Source organism: Cyprinus carpio, chromosome A9, assembly GCF_018340385.1.
Source record: "Cyprinus carpio isolate SPL01 chromosome A9, ASM1834038v1, whole genome shotgun sequence".
NCBI lineage: Eukaryota > Metazoa > Chordata > Actinopteri > Cypriniformes > Cyprinidae > Cyprinus > Cyprinus carpio.
In genome coordinates this window covers 25,430,407-25,454,551 of record NC_056580.1, presented here as the reverse complement: position 1 = coordinate 25,454,551, position 24,145 = coordinate 25,430,407, and the positions used below count along the sequence as shown (strand labels likewise).

The following is a 24,145-nucleotide window of genomic DNA, read 5'->3' as shown; positions in this document are numbered from 1 at the left end:
TGCAATAGCAAAACAGTCAAACTCTGAGCAAATCATTGATAACATTTCTGTGACCTCTTCAACAAAGGCTGGAGAGTATTTTGGAGGCCTGTTAATAATGATAAACAGAATGCGTGAAGCACCTTTCAGCACAATACCTAGATATTCAAAAGACAAGTACTGACCAAATGACACTTGCTTGCATTGATAGACATCTTTAAATAGAGCAGCTACACCTCCCAAAAAAAAAAAAAATAATAATATTATATTATATTATATATATATATATGTATATATATATATATATATATATATATATATATATATATATATATATATATATATATATATATATATATATATATAATTTCGATATGATTCAATCGATACTCTGATACCAAAAAAATCTATATAGTAATAATTTATCATTACTCCAGTCTTCAGTGTCACTGCTTAATATTTTTTGGAACCTGTGATACTTTTTCAGTATTCTTTGATGAACAAAAAGTTAAAAAGAACAGCATTTATTTAAAATGTAAATATTTTGTAACAACATACATGACCATTCAAAAGTTTGGGGTCAGTATTTTCTTTTCTTTCTTTCTTTTTTTAGGATGTGTTAAATTGATAAAAAGTGATAATAAAGACTTTCATTGTTCGAAAAGATTTCTATTTTAAATAAATGCTGTTCTTTTTAACTCTATTCATCAAAGATTCATGAAAAAACTATCACAGGTTCTTAAAATATATTAAACAGAACAACTGTTTCCAACATTGATAATAAATCAGCAAATTGGAATAATTTCTGAAGGATGTGACACTGAAGACTGGAGTCATGGCTGATAAAAATTCGGCTTTGCATCACAGAAATAAATGATATTTTAAAGTATATTAAAATAGAAATCCATTATTTTAAATAGTAATAATATTTTACAATATCACAGTATTTTTCTGCAGCCATGATGGACAGAAGAGACTTCTTTACTGTTCTCAAACACACACACACACACACACACACACACACACACACACACACACACATATATATATATATATATATATATATATATATATATATATATATATATATATCAACAAAATTGCACAGTTATGTATCATATTTGTGTTTTTTTTTTTTTTTTTTTAATTGGCTGTAGTATCAATTATACAAATATAAATATACCACATCACAATACTGTCAATTTTTTCTGGAAATTGTGAAATCATTTTAAATTGGAAATTAAATTAAACAAAAAATTAATTGGAAATTGTGATAGAAAGACTGGGTTCTAGAGAACTAAAACAAAACTTTACCCTTTTAATGAGGGAATAAAGAACAATCCCTTGAAGCATTGAGAATAACATAATAGAATCTAAAATGTAATACAAGCACAAGAATTAGTGTGTATGGAGCATGCTACATAAATAAACTAGATTGCATTTACAGCTCAAATACCTCAGTAGAGAAAAAAAGCAAGCTGCTTTACACATGTGGCTCTTGCACAAGACTGTTGACAACAATGAAGCTCACAGATCCTGCCAAGGAGTGATGGGAGAAGAGAATGATGTAAATGAGATGTTTTGTTTATGCTTGTTATCGTGAGTCATTGGCTTATAAACAACTCCATTAGCGTCATTAAAGAGCTGCAGGAAGAGACGCCTTCCTCTCCTTGAAAACCCCAGATCATCCACTCACTGCTGGCATTTCACTAGCACACTACGGCGAGATTCACAGCATCTGCCCTTTCCCACAGAACCAGCCATGACTCACCGTCACTATGGAAAAATATTTCATTACACGGTTTTGAAAAAAGAGGAGATTTCAGGCAGAAATGGTCTGCTTTATTTTCTCCAGGATATCAAATAGATGTCAAAAGCAGGTTAAATGTGTGTTCCTGAAGCATTGAAGCTACAGCTGGGAACCAAGATCCTTAGAATTTTTCTTTGTTTGTTTTCTTATTTTTATTAGTATCGACAAAAAAAAAAAGAAAAACTGACAATCTACAGTGACTCAGCAAAACATGTAACCAATGTAATTATGGAAACAATTTATTGTAAATCTATTTAGTTGTGAACTTCATTATTCAGTCTGAACTAAATGTGCTGCACAATAATGAATATAAAGTCAATAAATAGACAACAAAATTACTGGTTGCATGCAGCAACATATAACACAAGCAGTATATTACAATTCACAAACAAATGAGCCAGTACTTTTTAGTAAAATAGTCAGAAAGACTCACAAATTAGCAACATTGATCGTTAACTAAATTCAAAACAATTAACTATTTAACTAAAACTATATAAATATAAATTTCAATAATTAAAATGCGGCTGTTACTCACGATAACAGTGACTCTGGCGTACAAAATCTAGCTTTTGGAGATGATTAAAAATGTCATTATCAGACTCTCCAACCTGATTCTGGGATTTTAATTATCAAGAATTATATAAGAATCAATCAAAGTTAATTTCCCAGTATGCATCAGTCCATTCAAGCATGCAAGTCTGTTTACAAGTCATCTAATTGTGCAACAAATTAGATGCTGTGAATAATATCCTTCTCTTTCTGTACAGTAAACCACATGCTGTAACTTTTTTAAGGAGAAGATAAATGTCGCCCCTCCCAACCTGAACAGGTGGCATCAGTATTGAGGGGGGTGGTTACCCCAGCTGTACACAGCACTATGAGATCATCATCACCATGACAACATGAGCTCAGGCCACTGAGAATAGAGAGATCCTCGACCCCATACAGTGTAAACACTGATAACACTAGCGGGGACCTCAGGGGACCGATTAGGACCAGACATCTATTCCAGGGACAGTCCATCCTATGCTAGGATCTCATCTCTTATTTAGCTCATAAACACACGGAGGCTTGGGAAAATGTGCATGTATGTACAAGAGGCATAAACTAACAATATATCATCATTGATCTGCCATGACAATTTTTTAAGACTTTAACATACGCATTTTTCACTAGTTTCTTTCACTGCTGCATGACTCATTATGCTGCTTCAATGTTCACTTCGCTGCTACTGAATCCACAGAAAAAAATGATATTTTCCCAGTGTTGTGAGCTTGCCGTCTGAATTGAATGCGATTAGATAGAAAAATGTATAATAATAATAATAAATAGACAACACTTGACAGGGTGTGTTCTAATTCGTGATCAAATGACTCTTATGAGTCGATTTGTTGAGTGAATCTTTCAGATAAAATTACAAACTCTCAATCTAACAAATGACAAACTAACAAATTAACAAATTCGTTCGACTCACTTTTTGACTGGATGTTTTTTTGACAATGTGTAGTTGAAATATGATACAAAAACGGTAATGTGTGCATGTTGTTAGGGCCGATTCACGTGTGTGTGTGGAAACACTGTGCAGCTATAATACTTATTTATAAAATGTTCTGTCCTTTTACAAGTGAGTTTAACAGTTTGGTGCAAGCAACTCGCTGGCTCTCACTCTTCCGTTCACAGCAAAGCTTCACACATCCGTCTGTATAGGGTGAAGGAGCGTTTCTGAGTCACCCTCCTAGACCGCAATGCAGACGCGTAAATTCGGCCTGACTGGTTTTATACAGCTTTATTCCACATCACATTTCCTGCATTTCTTGTGCATTTGGGAAGAATAGAATAAAGCTACCTCTCTCTAATGCATATGTAGCATATTAGTTTGCTTTCATTTCTTAAAGTCAACATAAAATGCTACCTAAAACATTGTAAATATATATAAACATACACAGACACATATATATATATATCCATTTTGATTTCATGTTGACTTTTAAGTATACATTTTAACAATGAAAAATAACTACAAAAAATTTTATTAATTCAATTTATTATTATTAATAATTGACAGCTCTAATTTAATAAGAACCATTATTAATAAATGAGCATCAATAATAAGTGAGCACTATATCAGCATATAACAATGATTTCTGAAGGATCATGTGACACTGAAGACTGAAGTAATGATGATCACAGGATTAAATCACTTTTTAAAAATATATGCAAATATAAAATCGTTCTTTTAAATTGTAATTACATTACATAATATGACTGCTTTACTTTATTTTTGATCAAATAAATACAGCCTTGGTGAGCATAAGAAACTTCTTTCTAAAACATTTAAAAAATCTTAATATTCCAAATGTTTGACTGGTAGTGAATATGTTGGGTAATCAAGCCAACAATGTTGAGTTAGATTTAAAAATCACTTGCGGAATAAAAAAAAATATATGTATGTACGGTACGTAGAACATCTAGGCACAAAAACAGTTTTTACCCCATGCTATCTCCAGTTAAAACAGCAATTACCAACTGTTCTTATAATTTATTCTCAGTGATTCTCATTCTCTACTTGAGAGGCAATAATTAGATATTATGTAAATACATGTACATATTTGTTTATACAGCTGTATACAGCATTATTACAATTTTTTGTTATTATTTAATTATTACTATAATTATTATAATGTTCTTCTATTCTCATGTCATATACTGTATGTATGATTATTTATGCATGTACCAAGAGCTCCTGAAAAACCTACCTGGTCTCATGGCAAAAACGTACCTGGGGCTCTTTTTCGCGAGATGCAAAATAAGTACTAATAAGTACATTATAAAATGAACACTAGAGGCAGTAAAACTCTGACACCTTTTATTCCTTTTCACACAGATTTACAGAGTTTTGATTAATAAATGCAATTTTCGCACAATTACTTGAAGAATATTATGTTATGACTTCAAAACAATTTCAATATGCTGGGAGATTTGAAAACTGATGCTTCTGAATGTTAGCATCACACATATCCAGCTTCATATCTATGGGTTTTCATAGACGGTAGGTTTGTTAGGTAGCTCAACGTTTGGGTAGATGTTATTGAGAGGTGAGGAGCTCTGTTTTAAGTGACATGTGGTTAGGGTTCAACAAAACAGTTGAAATCTGCATATAAGGAAGTTCAAATGGCACGGTTGCATCAACAAATGCGTTTTTATATCCGTTTTGCATTTGTTAAAACTATCGGGTAGGTTTAGGGTAGGGCATATTTCCAACACGATAGAGCATTGACTTTTAGCGACAGTCCCCGGATATTTGAATTCTGAACCACCGCAATACGTACTTGAAGCAACATAATAAAAACACAGCAATACATGACTATATCAACGTAATAAAAACGTGCCAGGGTTCACGTATTGAACCCATGTTTTAGTGCCACTCAGTGGACATTTCTCTTTGAAACTGTAAAATTCTTCAAAACAGATTGAAAAAAAGGAGAAGAAAAAAAGATGAAATACTGGGGGACAAATATGTCCTTAAAAAAGAAATGATAAATATGAAATTAATTAAATGGAAAGACATGAGAAAAACACATTAATTTTGTCTGTTCACACTCAAGTCATACAGCAAAAATTAAGGCATGTAATTTATTTCTACTTATCAAATTGGAATCGTCATGGAACACCATAATTTCAAGAACAGCTCTGTGTCCTGTTGCCACTGGATTTTATGGAAAGTATAAATTACATCTGGTCAAATATTTGCGTGTGGGAAATCAGCGTGCAGTTCTGGGCTGGACTGAAACATCTGTGCATCAGCGCATCAATCACTGAACACTTTCTGTTTACTCCGTCTGGCCAAATCCTCTCACTTACTGCTATTGATCTCTTGATTCTGTGTTGATTTTGTCAATTCAAAGAGGAGGCGCTGCTTGTGGGGAGTCTGCATCAACTTACAGAATGTTGAATATTGCTTTAGAAAACAATAAAGTCACAAATGTGCAGCATTAACATGTTGATTTTGTAATACTACTGTATGTCTCCTGCACTATTATATTGACTATTTTATCACTAAACATTCAGTTCTCTCTGCTGAAACATGATACGATGATTTCAACAGCACAGACACAACATGCCAAATGGCCAGCCACATACAGGTCGACACCAGGCAATTAATCTGCTATCAGATGCCAGGGTGAGCAGATTGCAGCCTAAAACGATCGAGCCACACTTACTCACAATATGTCAGCTGAGTTCATGAAAACAGGCCCTCTGTGCTCCATGTATGGGTACTAATAACTAATAACAAAAAATTATGATGCATTTAAAAAGATCATATCATTAGGAATCAAAATTTCCCTCAACTTGTGAGAGTCCATTGCACTATGAAAACATGCTGTAACTCAAAACATCCGGCCCTGTCCAAAAAGAGCATTTAATGACTTATTATGAAGTCTGAAATAACAATAATAACAATAATAATAATATTGAATAATAACAATAATGAATATGTTCAAACACAGCAACATCTATTAAGCATTCTGAAACTTAGCCTATCCTATGAAAGCTTATTTCCGCCATGGAAAAAAAGTATATATATATAAAAAAGTAATTTCAACTTTTAAAAGGTAATTGCAAAGTTTTTAAAAGTTTTTTTTATATCACACAATTCTGACTTTTTCCTCAGAATTGCTAGTTTAAATGTCACAGTCAGATTTAAATTGTGAGATTTAAACTCAAAATTCTAAGAAAAAACTAGACTTGTAAGATGTAAATTCACCATTACGAGATTATAACTTGCTACAGATATGTATTCACATTTCTTACAAAAAGTCTGAACTGTGAGATAAAAACTTGCAGTTTTAAGAAAAAAAAAGTCTGAATTGTGTGATAAAAAGTCACAATTACCTTTTATATATTTGTATTCCATGGCGGAAAAAAGCTTGCATGCTATCCAGTCACTGTCAGGTAACATGGATAGAATATACCAGAAAAGTTATAATAATTATCATTATTTAATAATAAAAATATAAAATAATTAATATGTGAATAAGCTGTTTATATAAATGCCTTAAAGAACAGCCTCATGTAATGATCCATTTCATTTTAAAGCTGCAGTCTGTAAGTTTTTCCTCTTTGTCACCATCTCTGTTTGAAACCTGCAATTGCAGTTTTTTTGCGGAATGATCTTCTTTATGTGAGTTGTGCATCGGCACAGCTCTTCAGCGTGGACGAATCTAATGTTTTGAGGTGTATGTGTTGGCTGTCAGTCAAAACACTGGTGTGGATATTCACATTACACTGGAATTACAGATACGTCTTGGAAAAATGAAGAAAAAAGAAAGAAAGAAAAAAAAAAGAAGTTTCACTGGAAAATGTCATATGAACAAGTACAAAGTCTGCAGTTTTCAGTTCAGTTCAGTTCAGTTCATCTTTATTCATTTGGTTGCAGCAAACAAGCATACACATAAAACAATGTCACACCCACATACACAAAAATTTACTTAGAATTTAAAAACTTTACAGCTGAGGGGACAAATGAATTTTTAAACCGATTAGTTTTACTAAGCGGAGTTCTATACCGGCTACCAGACGGGAGAAGATGGAACTCAGAATATAAGGGGTACAGTTTTGTTCTGACCACCTGAAAAAAAAACGTAGGTTTACAATAACTCGTGCTACCAATGGTGATTAAATCTAATGATCGCAAATTTAGCTCTGAACACATCAAACCGTGTAAATTATTATTATAGTTAAACTTTGTTCTCAAATTGTTAATGTTAACAACACCAGCATTGCATGACTACATGTATTTAGCGCGTATTAGCGTTTTCTCTCGATAATCTCTAATTGTCATACCATTCGAATTTCATTGAAAGAAATTGTTCTTTTAACCTCAAAAAGCAATTTAATGTTCCTTAAAACTCATTCTCTTTGAAATACAAATCTTTTGTAAATACAGTGTAATCCCACATATCTGTTATCAGATGCGCATTTAAAACTGGAATATAATTTCAGTCACTTACATGTGTTTCATTACCATCATGCACTGTTTAAGACTCTATTTTCGTTTGTGACAAGTTTCATGATTCCAGCTGATATAAGAGGAGGCTACAAATGACCCGACACCTGCAGCATCCACACACGTGATGAAGCCTACTAGCCGGGACTCCTTCATCATTTATACAGACATGATGTAATGACGCAAAGACGAATGACCTGAACCACTCAAATAAGAAAACATTATTACAACAAGCTTACCGTGGTAAATCGGGCTAAGGTAAGGAGGTAATGTACTTGCTCAATAATAGATTTTGGATCATTTTTAACCAAAAGAAGTTACATATAGCACCTTTAAGGGTTAAAGGAGAGGGTAGAAAATGGTCATGAAAACTAAAATATTATTAATTTAATTTATTTCATAAACTAATTTTAATTAAGATTTAATCACTAATAAAAACAAAAGAATTATGTTTTTCTCTAATATCAGAGAGCCTTCCATCAGATGTTGTCATGTGCCTCACCCTCTGAAAGCCAAGCTGCCCTTTAAAAGCCTATCATTAATAAGAGAGGATCCACCAGTGCCTGTGCTGACAGCACCACAGGACGACACTGAACATCAACCAATTAGCACATCTCAAAATGCCTCTGACGAGGCAGATCTTTTAAAATGCTGGCCCTGATTGTTTATTCTTACATCTGAGGACATGTAAACTATCAGTGATGGCTCTAGTTTTACTGCAGGTGGTCTCAAGCTCCAAAAGGTCTCATTTGCTATGCTGTTTATATGTGGATATGAATGTCATAACTTAGATTAAAAGGAGGAGAATCAAAAAATGAATGCAATGTGGTTATATAAACCACACAGGTCGGTTTGTTTGACTAATAGCAGTTGGGAAGTGTCCTGACAAACCTGTTAAAAAACAGGTAAAAACTGTTATTTTTCAAGCTATCCTTGCAAATAATGAACTGAAAAAAAAAAGATTTTCCTTGTGAAGAAAATGTTTAATTAACAATCTAAATTACATATGTAGAAATATAAACATTATAAAATGCTTGGACAAAAGGTGTGTCAAATATAAGTGCAAACATGTCAAACTATTTATTTAGCTTAAATATGGCTGCACAATTTGATATGAAAAATATATAAAAAATATATTTACATTTATTTACACTATTTACACCCTATTTACACTGGTCTCTGAATAAGGGACGAGTGACAGTTTTTACACAGTTTCTGGTATTTTATTCCTAACTCTCCAACTTGAGAGTCTATTGTGATCATGTTTTGCCAGTCTGAGAAAAAAATTCTCTTTCGCACATGCAGTGGAGGCATCCACAAAAAGGACCATTCAGATCTACACACACCGGCTGAGATCCGCGCATCCCAAGTGTCAAATGAAACCGAGGTCAGTCTGATGCTATTGTCCTGTGTACGTCCCCGTGTGCCCAGCCATCACATGTAACACAACACCTGCGCCACCAGAACCAAACCTGTCGTCACTCAGGAAACTACATAGCAACCATTTCCAGTTTAAATCTTTCTACAAAAAAAATTAAGCAGCACAATTGTTTTTAACATTGACAGTAATAAGAATTATTTTATTTTATTTATTTATTTATTTTTATTTTTTTGAGTAGTAAATCACCATATTAGAATTATTAGAATGAGTAATGGCTGCTGCAAATTCAGCTTTGCATCACAGGAATATTAATTAAATAAATTCAATAAGAAAAGAGTTATTTTAAAATTGTAATAATATGTACTGTATTCCCATATATATATATATATATATATATATATATATATATATATATATATATATATAATATATATATATATATATATATATATATATATATATATATATACATATATGCAGAAAGAGAGAGACAGACATTGATAGATCAAAAGGTCTATAAAAGAATTGTGAGACATGAAGTTGCAATAGAAATAAAAAGTAACAATTATGTGTTCATAACTTGCAATTGTAATATATAAACTCATAATTCTGAGAAAAAAGTCAGAATTTTAAGATATAACCTCAAAAATCCAAGAAAAATTAAAACAAGCCTCCATAGTATTTCCTTTAAAGGGGTCATATGATGCGATTTCAGTTTTTCCTTTCTCTTTGGAGTGTTACAAGCTCTTGGTGCATAAAGAAGATCTGTAAAGATGCAAAAACTAAAGTCTCAAATACAAAGAGATATTCTTTATAAAAGTTAAGACTTGTCCACACCCTCCTAAAATACCTCGTTTAACATGCCCTAAACTACCTCACTGTGTGGGAAGATTTGCATTACACGCCCAAATGTTCACGCAAATAAAGAAGGCATAACTTTTATTCTTGCTGTAGTATTGTTGTTGCCGCCATTATGTTGTGGAGATGCTGTGTGTTTCATTGTTAAAGCGAAACTACTTTGTTTGGCCTTCCAAAAGAGGATGATATCTGCTTCGTCATTCCTAGAGCTGATCCGTGCTGGTCCCTGAGGAAATACATACAGAGTCCAGCCCAGGGTCATCATATGTGGTTGCCATAAGCCCGCCGGCCGCTCCTTTGTCAAATCCGCGGGCTGAGCCGTTCTCAAGCCTGCAATGTGTGATGCATTTTATGGAGGACTGTTTCCTGAACCTGCAGAGTAGCCTACAATGGGTCTGTGCTCAAAGGCTGTTCTATAAAGTGGGGCAGTTCCAGCTTTGCAAGGACAGTCTAGCACTTCTGGCTCACAGCCTGTAAGCACATTTTTTATATTTAAGCCACTGATAATTCAAACGCGAGTTTTGAGCAGTGTAGAGTAGCGCTTTTTGTTTGTCATTTCTCCGATCACAAATGCAGACATGGTTTTATGTTTACACAGCAAGATACACAATGCAACGTGTAAAAAGACAGTATACAGTAAACTGCATTACATCAAATACACAACATAATGTTCTTTTAAGCAACGTCATATGACCCCTTTAATAGCTATTAATAACAAATGTATCAGAAATGAGCAACTGAGAACTCATACAGACTTCAGCATCATGAAATCACATTTACATCACATCTACATTCAAATGGCAATTAACCTAAACATAACCCAAACTGTAGTTACATGTTACTTGAATCATGTGGATTAATGTATATTTACTGAATTGTAAGAATAGAACTGTCACTGCGTGTGGAACATGTATAAAACTTGTTTTTTTTTTTAAGTGATTTGTTCGCTCATTTATTCTATATTGTCTTGTTGAAGCACAGATTGTCAAACGCTGGAGATGAATAATGATTTAGAGTGCACTTTCATCGTTTTTCAGCTGAGCATGCAATGCAAAAATAGACTCAGTGCTGAAACTCCACCTGCAGCTAGAATGACTAAAAGCCACGGTGCCTGAAAACAGCAGGCAAGGGCTTTTACATCTCTCACCTGATGCAGGTTGATCAACACATCTGTCTCAGGGGCATGGCCTCCTGTCGCCATGGGGACAGGGAGGGGCGCAGCTGCGGGAACACGGGGGGGTCCGGGATCAGCCCTTCTCTTTCACGGCTGGATCTCCAGTCAGCCTGTGGGGTGGCATAACCTGTAAGAGTAAGACCACGTTAGGCCATAAGATATCACTGAGACCCCAAAACAAACACATGAGCAAGGAAACACGGGAAAGAATGTTGCAGAAAATGGTCGTTTTTCAGGATACAAAGGGAAGACATACACAAACCTGTTTCCAGTTCTTATGTTACAACACAGGGGCTCTGCATTAAAAAAAATTAAATAAAATTTTTTTTTTATCATTTTTCAAATTATCATTTGGAATTGTATATTACAAATATATAGCTTTTTTCTAAACAAAACAGTAATTGATGGACTGGAGTGGTGTGGATTACTTGTGGATTTTTGTGATGTTTTTATCAGCTTTTTGGACTCTGGTGGCACCCATTCACTGCAGAGGATCCATTGGTGAGCAAGTGATGTAATGCTACATTTCTCCAAATCTGTTCAGATGAAGAAACAGACTCACATTTTCAGCAATCTTTCATTTTTTGATGAAACATTCTAAAACCTAAGCTTATGCTCACACTAAAACAACAGCTAAGTAAAATGGTGTTCTCCTATCATCTTTTTGTCAAATTAATTTTTATAAAAAGCTTGTGTATGCAATCAGTACTGCACCATACAACATTTGCGAGTGGATGGTATGAGTCTGCTGTGTGCACTCTGTATCTGTAAGTCCAGTGTCTGCTGTATAATAAACAGCTCTTGTGGGAAGCTGCGCTGATGACTCACGTCTTGAGTTTGCGTCACTGCAGCCAGCCGTAGCACACATCTTATTTATGCCAAACCACACCCAGCTGGATATAATTTCAGCATCATCTTTCTGGAATGCAGCTCGATGATGGACTGCTAAACGTCAGTGGCATCTCCATGTGCCAGCATCACTCATCAAAACAACTCATCTCTGGCCTGACATGTCACAGTTCTGCTGGCTTGGAAACATTATCAGTGAATCCACTAAAACCTAAGAAAAATGATGCCTGCCAATCGGACTGAAATGAAAAGAACTGGTTAATCTTTTCATTGCTGAACTGGTATCATCTTCCATGGGAACATTATACTGCTCTTTAATAGCTCAGAAGTTGTCACACTGCAATGAATAAATTTCATGTGCTTTCATGTTAAGCATAAACATTTATGTTTATATTTAGTGAATTAGCAAATCTGACCTTTAAAACAATTTGGCCCAGCCTCAAACACTATGGCTTGTTCGTGTGGTTAACATCATGTCGAGAAGACGCTGTGTCCTACACTTTGAAAGGATCTTTGTTTTATTTTCACTTTCGAAAGATGAGGCTGCAAAGATTCAGTGGTTAAAATTCATTTTTTCCACTATACCAAAGCAGTACAATCTTTTTTTATGTTCCCATCATTTAACTGAAGACTCCTTCCCTTATCACGGAGAGTTTAACGTGGGATTCACAAAATGTTTGCTCTTGAAAAATGGCTCATTACCCAGTTTATTTTGACCAGCTAGCTCCACTGAATGTATGTATGATAAATAATAGATGTTTCTATTCTTTATGGAGCCTTCACAGAACTGTGGCAATGGGCGTATCGTTTCCGACACGCTGTATGCGGTAGACCAATCACAACAGACTGGGACATCTTACCAATCAGAGCAGATTGGGCTCACGGAAAGGAGGGGTTTAGAGCGACGGAATCTTAGAACTGCTTTAAACAAAACGTTTGAGCATCATTGGAAAATGAGGTGATATTAAATGCATATTTTGAGAAAACAAAACAAAAAGTTTTTTGGCCTGGCATGCATGTAAACCTATTGTAGGAGACTCCCAAAACTATATTGGGAACCTTAAAAATGGCATAAAATGGGCACTTTAAAGACAAAAGTAGCCTAAAATAAGGATCACTATATGAAACTTGCCTTTTTTGATGTTATATATAAAAGATTAAACAGCTGGGCATAAACAAAACATAACACAAAAGAATAAACAGCTATACTTGACAACTTTTTTGGTTTATGCTTAATGAAAAAAAATTAAATGCAGGACCATGCATACAAGATTATCATAGTTCAGTCATGACAACTCTTGGGATAGATTGTAAAATCTTTATTAAATAGAATGTGCATAGGTTTGGTCTTGGCAGATTATATCTGTTACGCTGCTGCTGCTGCAAAGCAAGTATACTTGTTTCTGCTAAATGCTCAGATAATTGAATTAAAAGGAAACATGCTGCTGGTGCTGCTGCTAGAGAGAGGAAGATTCCCGTAGCGGATCTAAGCAGGTGGTGCTGGGGAGGTGGTGGGCTAAGATGCAGGGGAAACATATCTGCCAGCAGGGTCAGATAAATAATCTTGATCTCCTTTAAATTAAGATTAAATTTTTCAGATGTATTAACGTATGTCATTTTGCCACTAAAGTAAATGCATCTTCATTTAAAGGTATCCTGAAGTGCCTTGAAACACGCAGCATTATTCTATGTGGTGACTTAAAGGTGCTGTATGTAAGATTTTGACTCTACTAAAGAATACAAATACCATAATATGTTTGCAGATATTTAAGAAACATGCTAAGTTAACATACTTGTTTATCTGAAAAACAATGCTACAGTCAGTTATTCTCCTTTGAAAATGTGTGGCCTGGGCCTGAATGTTGGTATTTGTTTTGGTTTGTGAAACCCGCCCACTGCCAGTTTACCCAATTGTATTTCAGCACCCCGGGTTGCCAGTTGGCGGAAAACACAGCATTTTTCATTTCATTCATCATCAAATAAGCTCGTTCCTGTATGTGTTGTCAACCTGGCAACCTGCATCTGAGGAGGAGGGGCCGGGTGAAAAAAATCCTCTCCAATATTTTGAATTTGGACTGCAATACCTAGTTCAACCACTCGGTGTCAATCCTACGTACAGCACCTTTAATTTCAACTGAAACAGGAAGACAGGGTGGGACATATTGAGCAGCCCCGGCCCCCTTTTAAATTAGCCAATAGCGTTTGGTTATATTTGCTCGGGTCAGAGCTGTTGAGCTCAGTAAAGCCGTATTTGACAGCCACAGTCTAATATAAACTCTTAGTAAAACAAAATAGGGATCATAATCATGCTGAGGCTGTGTAGTTGTAAAAGTTTTTAATATATGCCGACTCGTGCATATTATCTGCCCTGTGTGATCACGTCTCTGGACCAGAGCCAAAGTCCGGATCAGACTGTGCACGCTGCCGTGGTTTGCATGACACAACATGAAACCAAACCTCATTTACCCCAATCGAAAGCATACTTACACTGTCTGATCCGTTCCCTATCGCCTACATAGTGCACTAAGTGCTATTCACTGTACAGGAAATTCACTACACTGTGAACAAAGTGACCGATCTAAGCTTCAGCGTCTATTTATAGTGTAGGGGGCAGGCGCTTTGGATTCTAGAGAGCTTTTGATTGGTCAGAAGATTTGATGAGAAGATGAAGTATGAGTTGACATCAAAAAAACTGTTCATCCATTTTGGCGGAAGTGACGAACTGCAAGCTTTGAATGCTTATATCTTCTATATCCGGAATTTTGTCACTGTTTTGGAGCACACTGGCTTATAGATAACCTTAAGACTAACATATCAATACTAACGACCAAAAAAATGTAATTTTGATTTCATGTGGACTTTAAGAATGTTTAGATATTTGTACTAAGGTCATTTTTTGCAAGATCAAGATCCAGTTGATTGATGGAGATTGTTCAAATAAATGCTTAAAACAACTTATTTCTTGTTTATAAGGATGCCTTATTTAATCTTGTTTGGTTACAACTCTAAATCAGGAGCATAACAATGTTTTTGGGTCTTCACCACTCTCTCTGCCATCAACATACAGTACATAGTCACACAGCAGGAAATGGCCTATCTGACATATTTATAGAGCAGCAGCAGACTATTCTGTCAAATCATTCACTTGATGTCTGCAAATAACCCAAGTGGAAAACTGCTATTAATATACGTGAGCACAATCAGGGCATCATGGGAAAAATTAATAGTCCCTCATGTCGCCAGAATAGATGATTCACGCTCACCTGGAAAAGCAGCAGGTTCCCCTCATGCTTGTTAAAGGGTAACTCCATCCCAAAATGAACATTTTGTCATATTCACTTACCCCCATGTCATTCCTAACCCGTAAAAGCTTTGTTCGTCTTCGGAACACAATTTAAGATATTTTGGATAAAAACAGGGAGGCTTGAGACTGTCCCATAGACTGCCAAATAAATAACAGTGTCAAGGTCCATAAAAGTATGAAAAGCATCATCAGAATACTCCATCTGCCATCAGTGATTCAACCGTAACGTTATGAAGTGACGAGAATACTTTTTGTACACGAAGAAAACAAAAATAATGACTTTATTCAACAATTCTTTATTCAACCATTTTGGCAATTCTGAGCAGTACACAGATGGCGTACACTCTTCTGTATCAGCCGTGCCACAAGTATACATTTTTTATGTGTATTTACGCTTTGGTTTGAAAGCAAACAACGCATCGGCGCAGCGCAGCTGATACAGACGAGCGTATGCCATCTGCACCATCTGTCACATTAATGCTCAAGCTCTTGTGAAGATGAAACTAACAGACACATGCATCATTCTGAGAAGCGACCCTGTCTACTTCCTGTGTGTCTGACCAGCAATCATCACGCACTTCCTCTTCACCGAGCCATCAAAGGACCACAAATGATTTATGAGCTGTACTGGCACACAGTGGTGCTTTTGTAAATGGAGATCAGCAAAAGAAATGGCCACTTGATGCTCCCTGCAGCTAGGGCTGTTTATTATATGATTGCAAAATAATATTCTTTCTAAATAAGGAGAAAAAGAAAATAATAATCATTACTATATATTACTATAGTAATTTACTATTACTATAAATAAATATAAATATTGTATTACTGCAACATTCAGACTGCTTTGTAAAATAAATAAATAAATAAATAAAAGTGTGTACAGATCATTTGCTGCCAGGACATGGACATTACAGCCTAATTTTACAGATTTTTCAATATTTTTAATATTATATTCATGTCATTCTACCCTGTCTAATGTTTACAAAAACTTAAAACTATTTAATCTTGTTTCAGGAGGTTTAGTGTGAATAAATTACATTTTTATAAGATAAATGTATGTATATTAAGTTTACAAATTATAAGCTATTCTTATATGTATAGAGTTATATATAAAGAAATGTATTTTATTTTATGTCACACATTGAATTACACATTAACTTTTGAAGTACAAAGAGAGTATTTTCTTGGAAAATGTACTTCAATATTCTTTATTTATTTATTTATTTTTTCTACAGCATAATCACATTTAATTACATAAAATTAATTTATTAATCAAAACTCATTGTCAGCTAAACCAGCTGTACATTGTAAAAACATATTTTTTTAAGTTTTTTAACAAAGATTATTGGAGTACATTTTCCAAAAAAATAAAATTTACTTCAAAATTTCATATTTAATTTAATGTGTCACTTGTCATTTCTTTGTAATTATTTGTGAAATTTATTAACAATTACTTGAAAATTGTTTCAAAGTAAATCCTACACCAATTTTTTTTTTCACTGTACCTGCAGCAAAATCTTTTTAAAAATCATAATCAAATAGTTTTTATGCTTTACTCATCATGTCTTTTCCAACACACTATCGAGATACAACGTTAAGACACTCAAGCAGGATTAAAGTCACTTAGCACTAGTGTTCAAATCTAGATTCTCATCTTTAAGGGCCCATCACAGTTGACGCACGCACCCATTAATGGATTCACAAACATCCACATGAGTGTACGTTAGGGCCAGATGCTTGTTTCTGACAGAGCTCTAGGTGAATTATTAACGCTAATAGCCCCTTATCGTGAACAATTAGGCACGCAAAGCACAGAAGATTTAGCTAATGGCCGCGGCGACCTTGGACTCTATAGAAACGAACAACTTCCATCTTTATAATCATGAATACCTCCATCTTTAGGTGCCCTTAAGTGCCAGTCTGACTTTGGATGCAGAGAAGTGCTTACATCCTGAGCAGAGGCTTAGTTACAGTTGCACACATTCAGCTCAATGTAGAAAAGTGTGGAGAGTTCAGGCACACTCAATGCAAAGGCGATTCTGCTTGTTAGCTTGTCTTCCAGCTGTCCTGGTCCTGGATTTTACTACAGCGTGGTTCCACAGAGAGCTTTGGCTGTCTAAATAGAGCTCATCCAAAGGCTAATCACAGGCATGCCTGATCCCCCAGCCTCAACATGCTCTAAATAAAGAAATCCCCAATGCACACAGCTCATGGACTCTTTGGAGCCCTTCCTTAGCTATTTTTGAAGTTAAAAACCAGCAGATACAGTAACTATCCACTATATCTTCTTGCTCATTGGACTTCTGTCTGCTTTTAAGATACATTGGGGAATGAATCTGAATAAAAATGCTCTTTTACGCTTCTCATCTTGATTTATCCCCATTTATAATGCTCTTCTCCATCATTTCATCATCATTTGATGATGCTGCCATGATCAATAAAAAGTGAACACAAACAATGATATTAAACAAAACAATCAAAAGAAATGACATTTACGCCTGCTTTCCATGGGAAGTAACAAACAGCATTAATTGTGCTAAAAAACGGGTTTGATGAAAGAGACTAAATCTACTAATGTACGTAATACTAATCTATAAGTTTAGAATTGATAAATGTACTTTTACAATTGTGAACTGCATTTTGCAGACGCTTTTATCAAAAGTGATTTAGACTGTTTTATGAGTCTAATTTGTCTCAGCAGTAGTAGACTAGAGGCGTTTGTGTTTCATTTTTAAGCAAATCAATGGTTTTGGACTAATCAAGTCAGCAGTTTCATTGTCATTCATTAAAAAAAGAAAAGTAAAAAAATCTGAATGCTTAAACACTTTCAGCATATTTAAAGTATATTTATATAAATTTTAATAAAGCATAAAAAGAATTGTTTTAGTCTGAATCGATTCTATAATTCAGAGACTCATTCCTCACTGGGCTAAATCAAAATTTCCACCACTATAACTAAGTTTTTTATGGATTTGTCAGTCTCTTCCTGTCTATGTGGGATGTTCTTGACAAGAATAGGCTGCAAAGTGAATCCACTTTTCTTCTGATAGTCAATTATCTGTATATTTGACAGTAATCTATTTGTTAACCCACAGCCAGAGAATATTATTACTTAATTTCGCAAGGAGGTCACAAAATAACTAATAGATTCTGCCACCTTTTCAAAGTAAATGGTCTTCAAACTACAAACGAAGTCTGGTAATTGAATAACACATTATTTGAAATAATCAGTATCATTTGCTGCTACCAATTATAATGCAAAGACATAAAAAGTGATATATTTAACCAAGTCTGTGAGGAAAGATCTTATATGTAGATACTGAGTCAATTCACATCCTTAAGCCAATGCATGCAGACAGCAAGTTTACATCAGTAATTAAACTTCTCAGAAAATGAAATTACAACACGGACCTCTATATTTGTGAAGCAACACATAGGCGAGGCTAAACCCAACGCATCTCTCGTGAGAGGCTCAATCAGTTAAAGAGGCCATTTTATTGAAGTGTCTTGTTCTCAGTCTGTCTGAGCTTCTGCTATTGTGCTAACAGGTGTGATCGCATCACAGCACTCTCACATCAAGACTACTGCAGCCCGTCTCCGCCTGTCAGTCATCACATTGACAACACACCTTCACTGAGCCCAGATGAAACTGAGGGATCTTGACCATGTGATCTGCTGAGACTCTGAGGAATACGCTGTTTTTTCCACCAACTGGCAACCCAGGGAGCCGAAATACAATTGGATAAACTGCCAGTGGGTGGGTTTCACAAACCAAAACAAATAAAGGCATTCCGGCCCAGAACACACATTTTCAAAGAAGAATAACTGACAGTAGAATTGTTTTTCAGATAAACAAGTATGTTAACTTAGCATGTTTCTTAAATATCTGCAAACATGTTATGGTATTTTTATGCTTTAGTAGAGTCAAAATCTTACATACAGCACCTTTAATTAAAAGAAAAAACAAAAAAGTAACATTTTCTCTCTCTCTCTCTGTGTGTGTGTGTGTGTGTGTGTGTGTTTCTTTTTTTGTAAAAAATAAAAAGTGTTGTAATGACATGATATGTAAATAATACCAGAATTTTCCCTTTTGGGTGAACTATTCCATTAAGTCTCATGTCTGCAGTCTTGGCCTCTGCTGAGTAACAATATAAACAATTATTCTAGTACAATTACTCTAGCTTGTGTTTGTTTGTTATTGGTTTGTTTGACATAATTAAATGTTAAGAAATTGCTTTGACACTGTTAATTGAAAAACTATTGCATGTTGATTCAGAAAGAGCTCTCCGGCAGACATACTTCAGTTTGTTGTCTCAATATAACAATTAACTTATTAAGCATCAGAATGAACAAGCAAATAACAAGCCAAAGAACACTGTTTACATCCCTGTATTTACAGATGCAAACACACTACTGACGGCTGAAGAATGAGAAACATTAGGCCGAACAACATCTCAAACCTCAAAAAATGCCTGTCAGGAAACTACCGTAAATAAGCATTTTGTGTGTAATGTGATTCAGCTAAAACAGACACAGTGTCCTGTAAATGTTTCTGTTAACAGCAGAATATACATTAAAAACTCATTTTCAGTTGTGTATCTGCCTGTTTTTATGTACAGGAAGTACTAATATTATTCATATTATTATAGTTGAATATTATATTATTGCTTTTTATTTTAAATTACAGAAACAAAAGATCAGATTCAGTGTCATTATTTATATAGTATTTATAAAAAAATTGAATTAGCTATAGAATTAATTGGATATAGTTTTGAAAATTTTATAAGTCTTAGTAATTTTGTTATGTGCTTTTGTCAGTGTATTTATTTCTATAGTCTATTTTTATTTCCATTTTAGTTTTAACTAAGTAATAACAAGCAAAAGATAATTCTGAAATTTCTGCTTTTTTGGTACACAACTTTTGTGGCACATCCTGTTCTGCATTTTCATTTAACTCCAAATTTCTTTGACATGTAAATAAAATAAATCAGTCCTGTCAAATGTTAGCCTCACAAACATACTGCAGTATAATGTGTATTGCAAAACCAAGACACAGTTAACACATTTCTAACATTACACAGTTTAGTATACAACTTCAGCACATCTGATAGTCACAGAATTAATAACTTTCTTGCATCGTATTTAAGCTTTTTAAACCTTTACTTCTTCATATAATTCCTCATTACTGCATTAGTTTGAGCTTGTTTGAAAGCACATCTGCAGGTATTCCTGGCCTATTCAAGCCGAGGAACATTTGTCCAGGTAACAGCTGAGACCGTATTACAAGTAAAGCTTTGATCATTTAAAGGACTCCAGCAGAAGATGCTGAAGATGTTTCAGTGCAATCTGGACAGTATAAATGTATGTGGTCAGCTACAGCTGTGTTGGAAGTATCTCCTATAAGCTGGCTCTATGATGCATTGATGACTCAAGACTCAAAAACAGTAAAACAATAAAATAAAATAGATTTTCTCACCTTTTTGCTCAAAATTATAAATTTTTATGAAACCTACCTATATTCAAGTGTTGATAATTTTTTTTTTTTTTTTAAACTATGCTTTAAGCTAGAAAAAATCTTTTTGTTTAAAAGTATAAGCTAGAATATTTATTTTGGTTTTTTTCTTTTTTTTGTTTTCTTGCATATTAATATATTGTTGGACATCAAATTTTAGTGAAAATCATCGAAATCGCTGGCGGTGGCTGGCAACTTTTTTTCAAAAATGCTGACAGGGAAAGAGTTATAGTTCACCCAAAAATACAAAAATGTACTCACTCTCAGGCCATCCAAGATATTGGAACAGACTTGGAGAAATTTAGCATTATATCACCTGCTCACCAATGAAAGTGAATGGGTGCCATCAGAATGTGTCTAAAAACAGTCTGCAAGTAATAAACAAATCCATCAAGGCATTTTACAGTAAAAAATGATTTAGGTTGAATCAGGAGAGAAGCAAAAACAGTCCAAAACAGTTTGGTTTTAATGTGAGAGGTCAACGGGGGATGGATTTTTTCACTGGAGGAACCATTAGTATGCATTATGTACTTTAGACAGAAGCCATGGTTTAAAGTTAAAATGCTTTAGTTATTAATTTTGCTTCTTACAAACACACAGCTTTTCACTTCATGGACTGCAGTGGTGTGGATTATTGTGATGTTTTTATCAGCTGTTTGGACTCTCATTCTGGCGGCACCCATTCACTGCAGAGGATCCATCGATGAGCAAGTGATGGAACGTTAAATTTCTCTGAAATTGTTCCCATGAAGAAACAAACATATCTTGGATGGTCTGAGGGTGAGTAAATTTTCAGCAAATTTCGGGTGAACTATTCCTTTAACTACCATATCAGAAAAGATCTGTGACCCATTTTTGTGTCGCAACCCACCACTTGAGAATCGCTGGTATGCATACTGCAGCTTATGAATCTATAATGCAAGAACAGCACAGATGTAGACATTTACAAAGCCTCTGCCAGGCTCCACCTCTTCTGGAAGTATCTATTATTTTCAGCCTACTTAGCATGATCCACAAAGTCCTATCTATTGATGTTTGGATCTATATTTGGATATGTGTGTGGGCATAAGAAACAATGTGGAGGGCACATCTGCAAAGACTGGAAAAAACACTAAGTTGCCAACATGCTTCAGCTACACTGCTAACCTTAGTGCTGTTATAGTCCAAAACACGCAGAAGATGAGGACAGGTGTCATTTGGTTAACTCAAATTTGAATTGTAAAATATCAGGGTTGTGGCGTTAAGAATCTCAGGACATACAAATAATAAAAATGCATTTTCAAGCCAGTTCTTTCCCTGCTACAAACCAACAATGGTATGCTGTCATTCCTTTTATTCACATCAGAGAATCACATTTGATCACCATCAAGTTCAAAAAGTTCACGTAGATCTACAGATGTAGATCTCTATATCTTGCTATATCTCATATTCCTAACTTGAAACTAACTGCACAAATGCTTGTTTTGTCTAACAATCAGTGCTTTTATCCAAAGCAACTTACAATAGTGGAGCAATTCATCACAGAGCCAATATATTTCCAGTATACAATGACTCATTTATTAAAAAGCAAGATTAGGAGAAATGCAGAAATAAAATAAAAGTTTTTATGTTTTGTTTGCAAGTGCATTGGTTTAGGGTCGTGGTAGATTTCAACCAAAAGTTTGGACTGTTTTTCTACAACAAGGCTATTCTCTAAGGCCAATGTGTAATATGCAATTTAATGCTAAACAATGTGACAACTTACCTTATATACTGTGACAACGTGCAGTATTATTAAACAATGCGTGATAAATGAACTGTTTCTATGTGTGTTTATATAGAAATAAACCCGCACTGAGAAAAAATGACTTGTGGCAACTAGACCTGGTATTCCTATACAACTAAACAAATAACCAACATCCTCCGCCCTATTACAAAACTTAAACAGACACTAAGGGAAGGAAAATATTAAATAATTTTAATTGCACAAAATCTGACACAAATGAATAATGAATATGCCTTTGTTGATATATGGATGGATCAATGGCAAATAGGTATGATAAAAAGAAGAAATCTACTGAAAATTGTTTTAAAATAATAATGATATATGAAAATGGTCACAAATTGTCTAAACATGTCACAAAAGTTTATTTTTTAATTTTTTTTTTTATTATTCTTTTAAATGAATGTAATAAATACAGCCAAATTTGATTTATATTGTGCCTTTTTAGGAAATAATATCAATAATAATATTTTTTGAAAATAATTTTAAATAACTGTTTTGAATGCTAAATACACTTATTTCAGAAATCTTATATTTGTTCATCTTGAAACAGGTGTATTCAAGACAAGTCATTGTAGGAATTGCATTTTCAATATTTGTTCATCTTGTTGTTGGTGAAATTTTGGAAACTGACAATTAAATATTGACTCAACAAATTGCTTTCAAATAATTATCCCCAAACAAGGAAACTGTTGGGGTAATTTTAGCGTATGGTCTAAAGGTAAAATAAAAAAAAATAGATTCACTGAACATATTAAATTGTGTTCAGCCAATTCATCAAGTAAAAGTTAAATATCTGTGTTTGCGGACAAGGCCTTGCGGAGGAAAAAAAAACGCATGCGCATGCCAGACAGGCGCACGCACCTGAGAGAAACCGTTGGTATAGTGGATTCAAATGTATCTGCGCGGGAGAGTGAGGAGACTGAGGAGTCGATGCTGAAGTACGACGACAGAAGTTCAGACATCATTTCCAAACAGATTTTTCTTCATTTAAGTTATGGTGAGTACTGAAATATGTATTTATTAAGTCTTGTTTACGTTAAACCGAGTGCAGGTCTCAATGTTTCAGCATAAAACCGTAAAACATGGGCATTAATGTTACACTACCGCGGCCATTACACTAGCATTGGGTAAGGTTAAACGAATTAACGACTCTCCGAATGTTTTACTTGAGGACATAGTATATTGTAATGTCTGAAAAATGACAGACAAGGGAAGCTCTATTTCCGAACTTTTAATCAGAACAAAGACAGTCTATGAGATGAACACTGTCCCGGCCCTCCGAACCCTGCTCGGAAACTTACTTTGTTAACCCTATCACTGCCGGTGCAAAACAAACAGCAATTTCACAACTATGAAGAGTGTGTGTGCTACAATATTTTCCATAGCCTACATAACATTGTATTTTTGCAGAATAAAAGTGAATTCACGCCTTGGTTTCATGATAGCCTTTTATAAACTAATTTAGCCCGATTCAATATCATTTACTATTTACTGAACTAAATAATT

General features: G+C 34.5%; 1 protein-coding gene across 1 annotated transcript in view; it reads right to left on the bottom strand.

Moving 5' to 3' along the window:
• LOC109098817 (anion exchange protein 3-like) overlaps positions 1-24,145 on the bottom strand; it is a 73,649-nt gene that overhangs the window by 46,468 nt on the left and 3,036 nt on the right. Inside the window, 1 exon segment of the mRNA XM_042764237.1 lies at positions 11,183-11,336. Within this exon segment, the coding sequence (XP_042620171.1) occupies positions 11,183-11,236 (54 nt within the window). The 5' untranslated portion in view covers positions 11,237-11,336.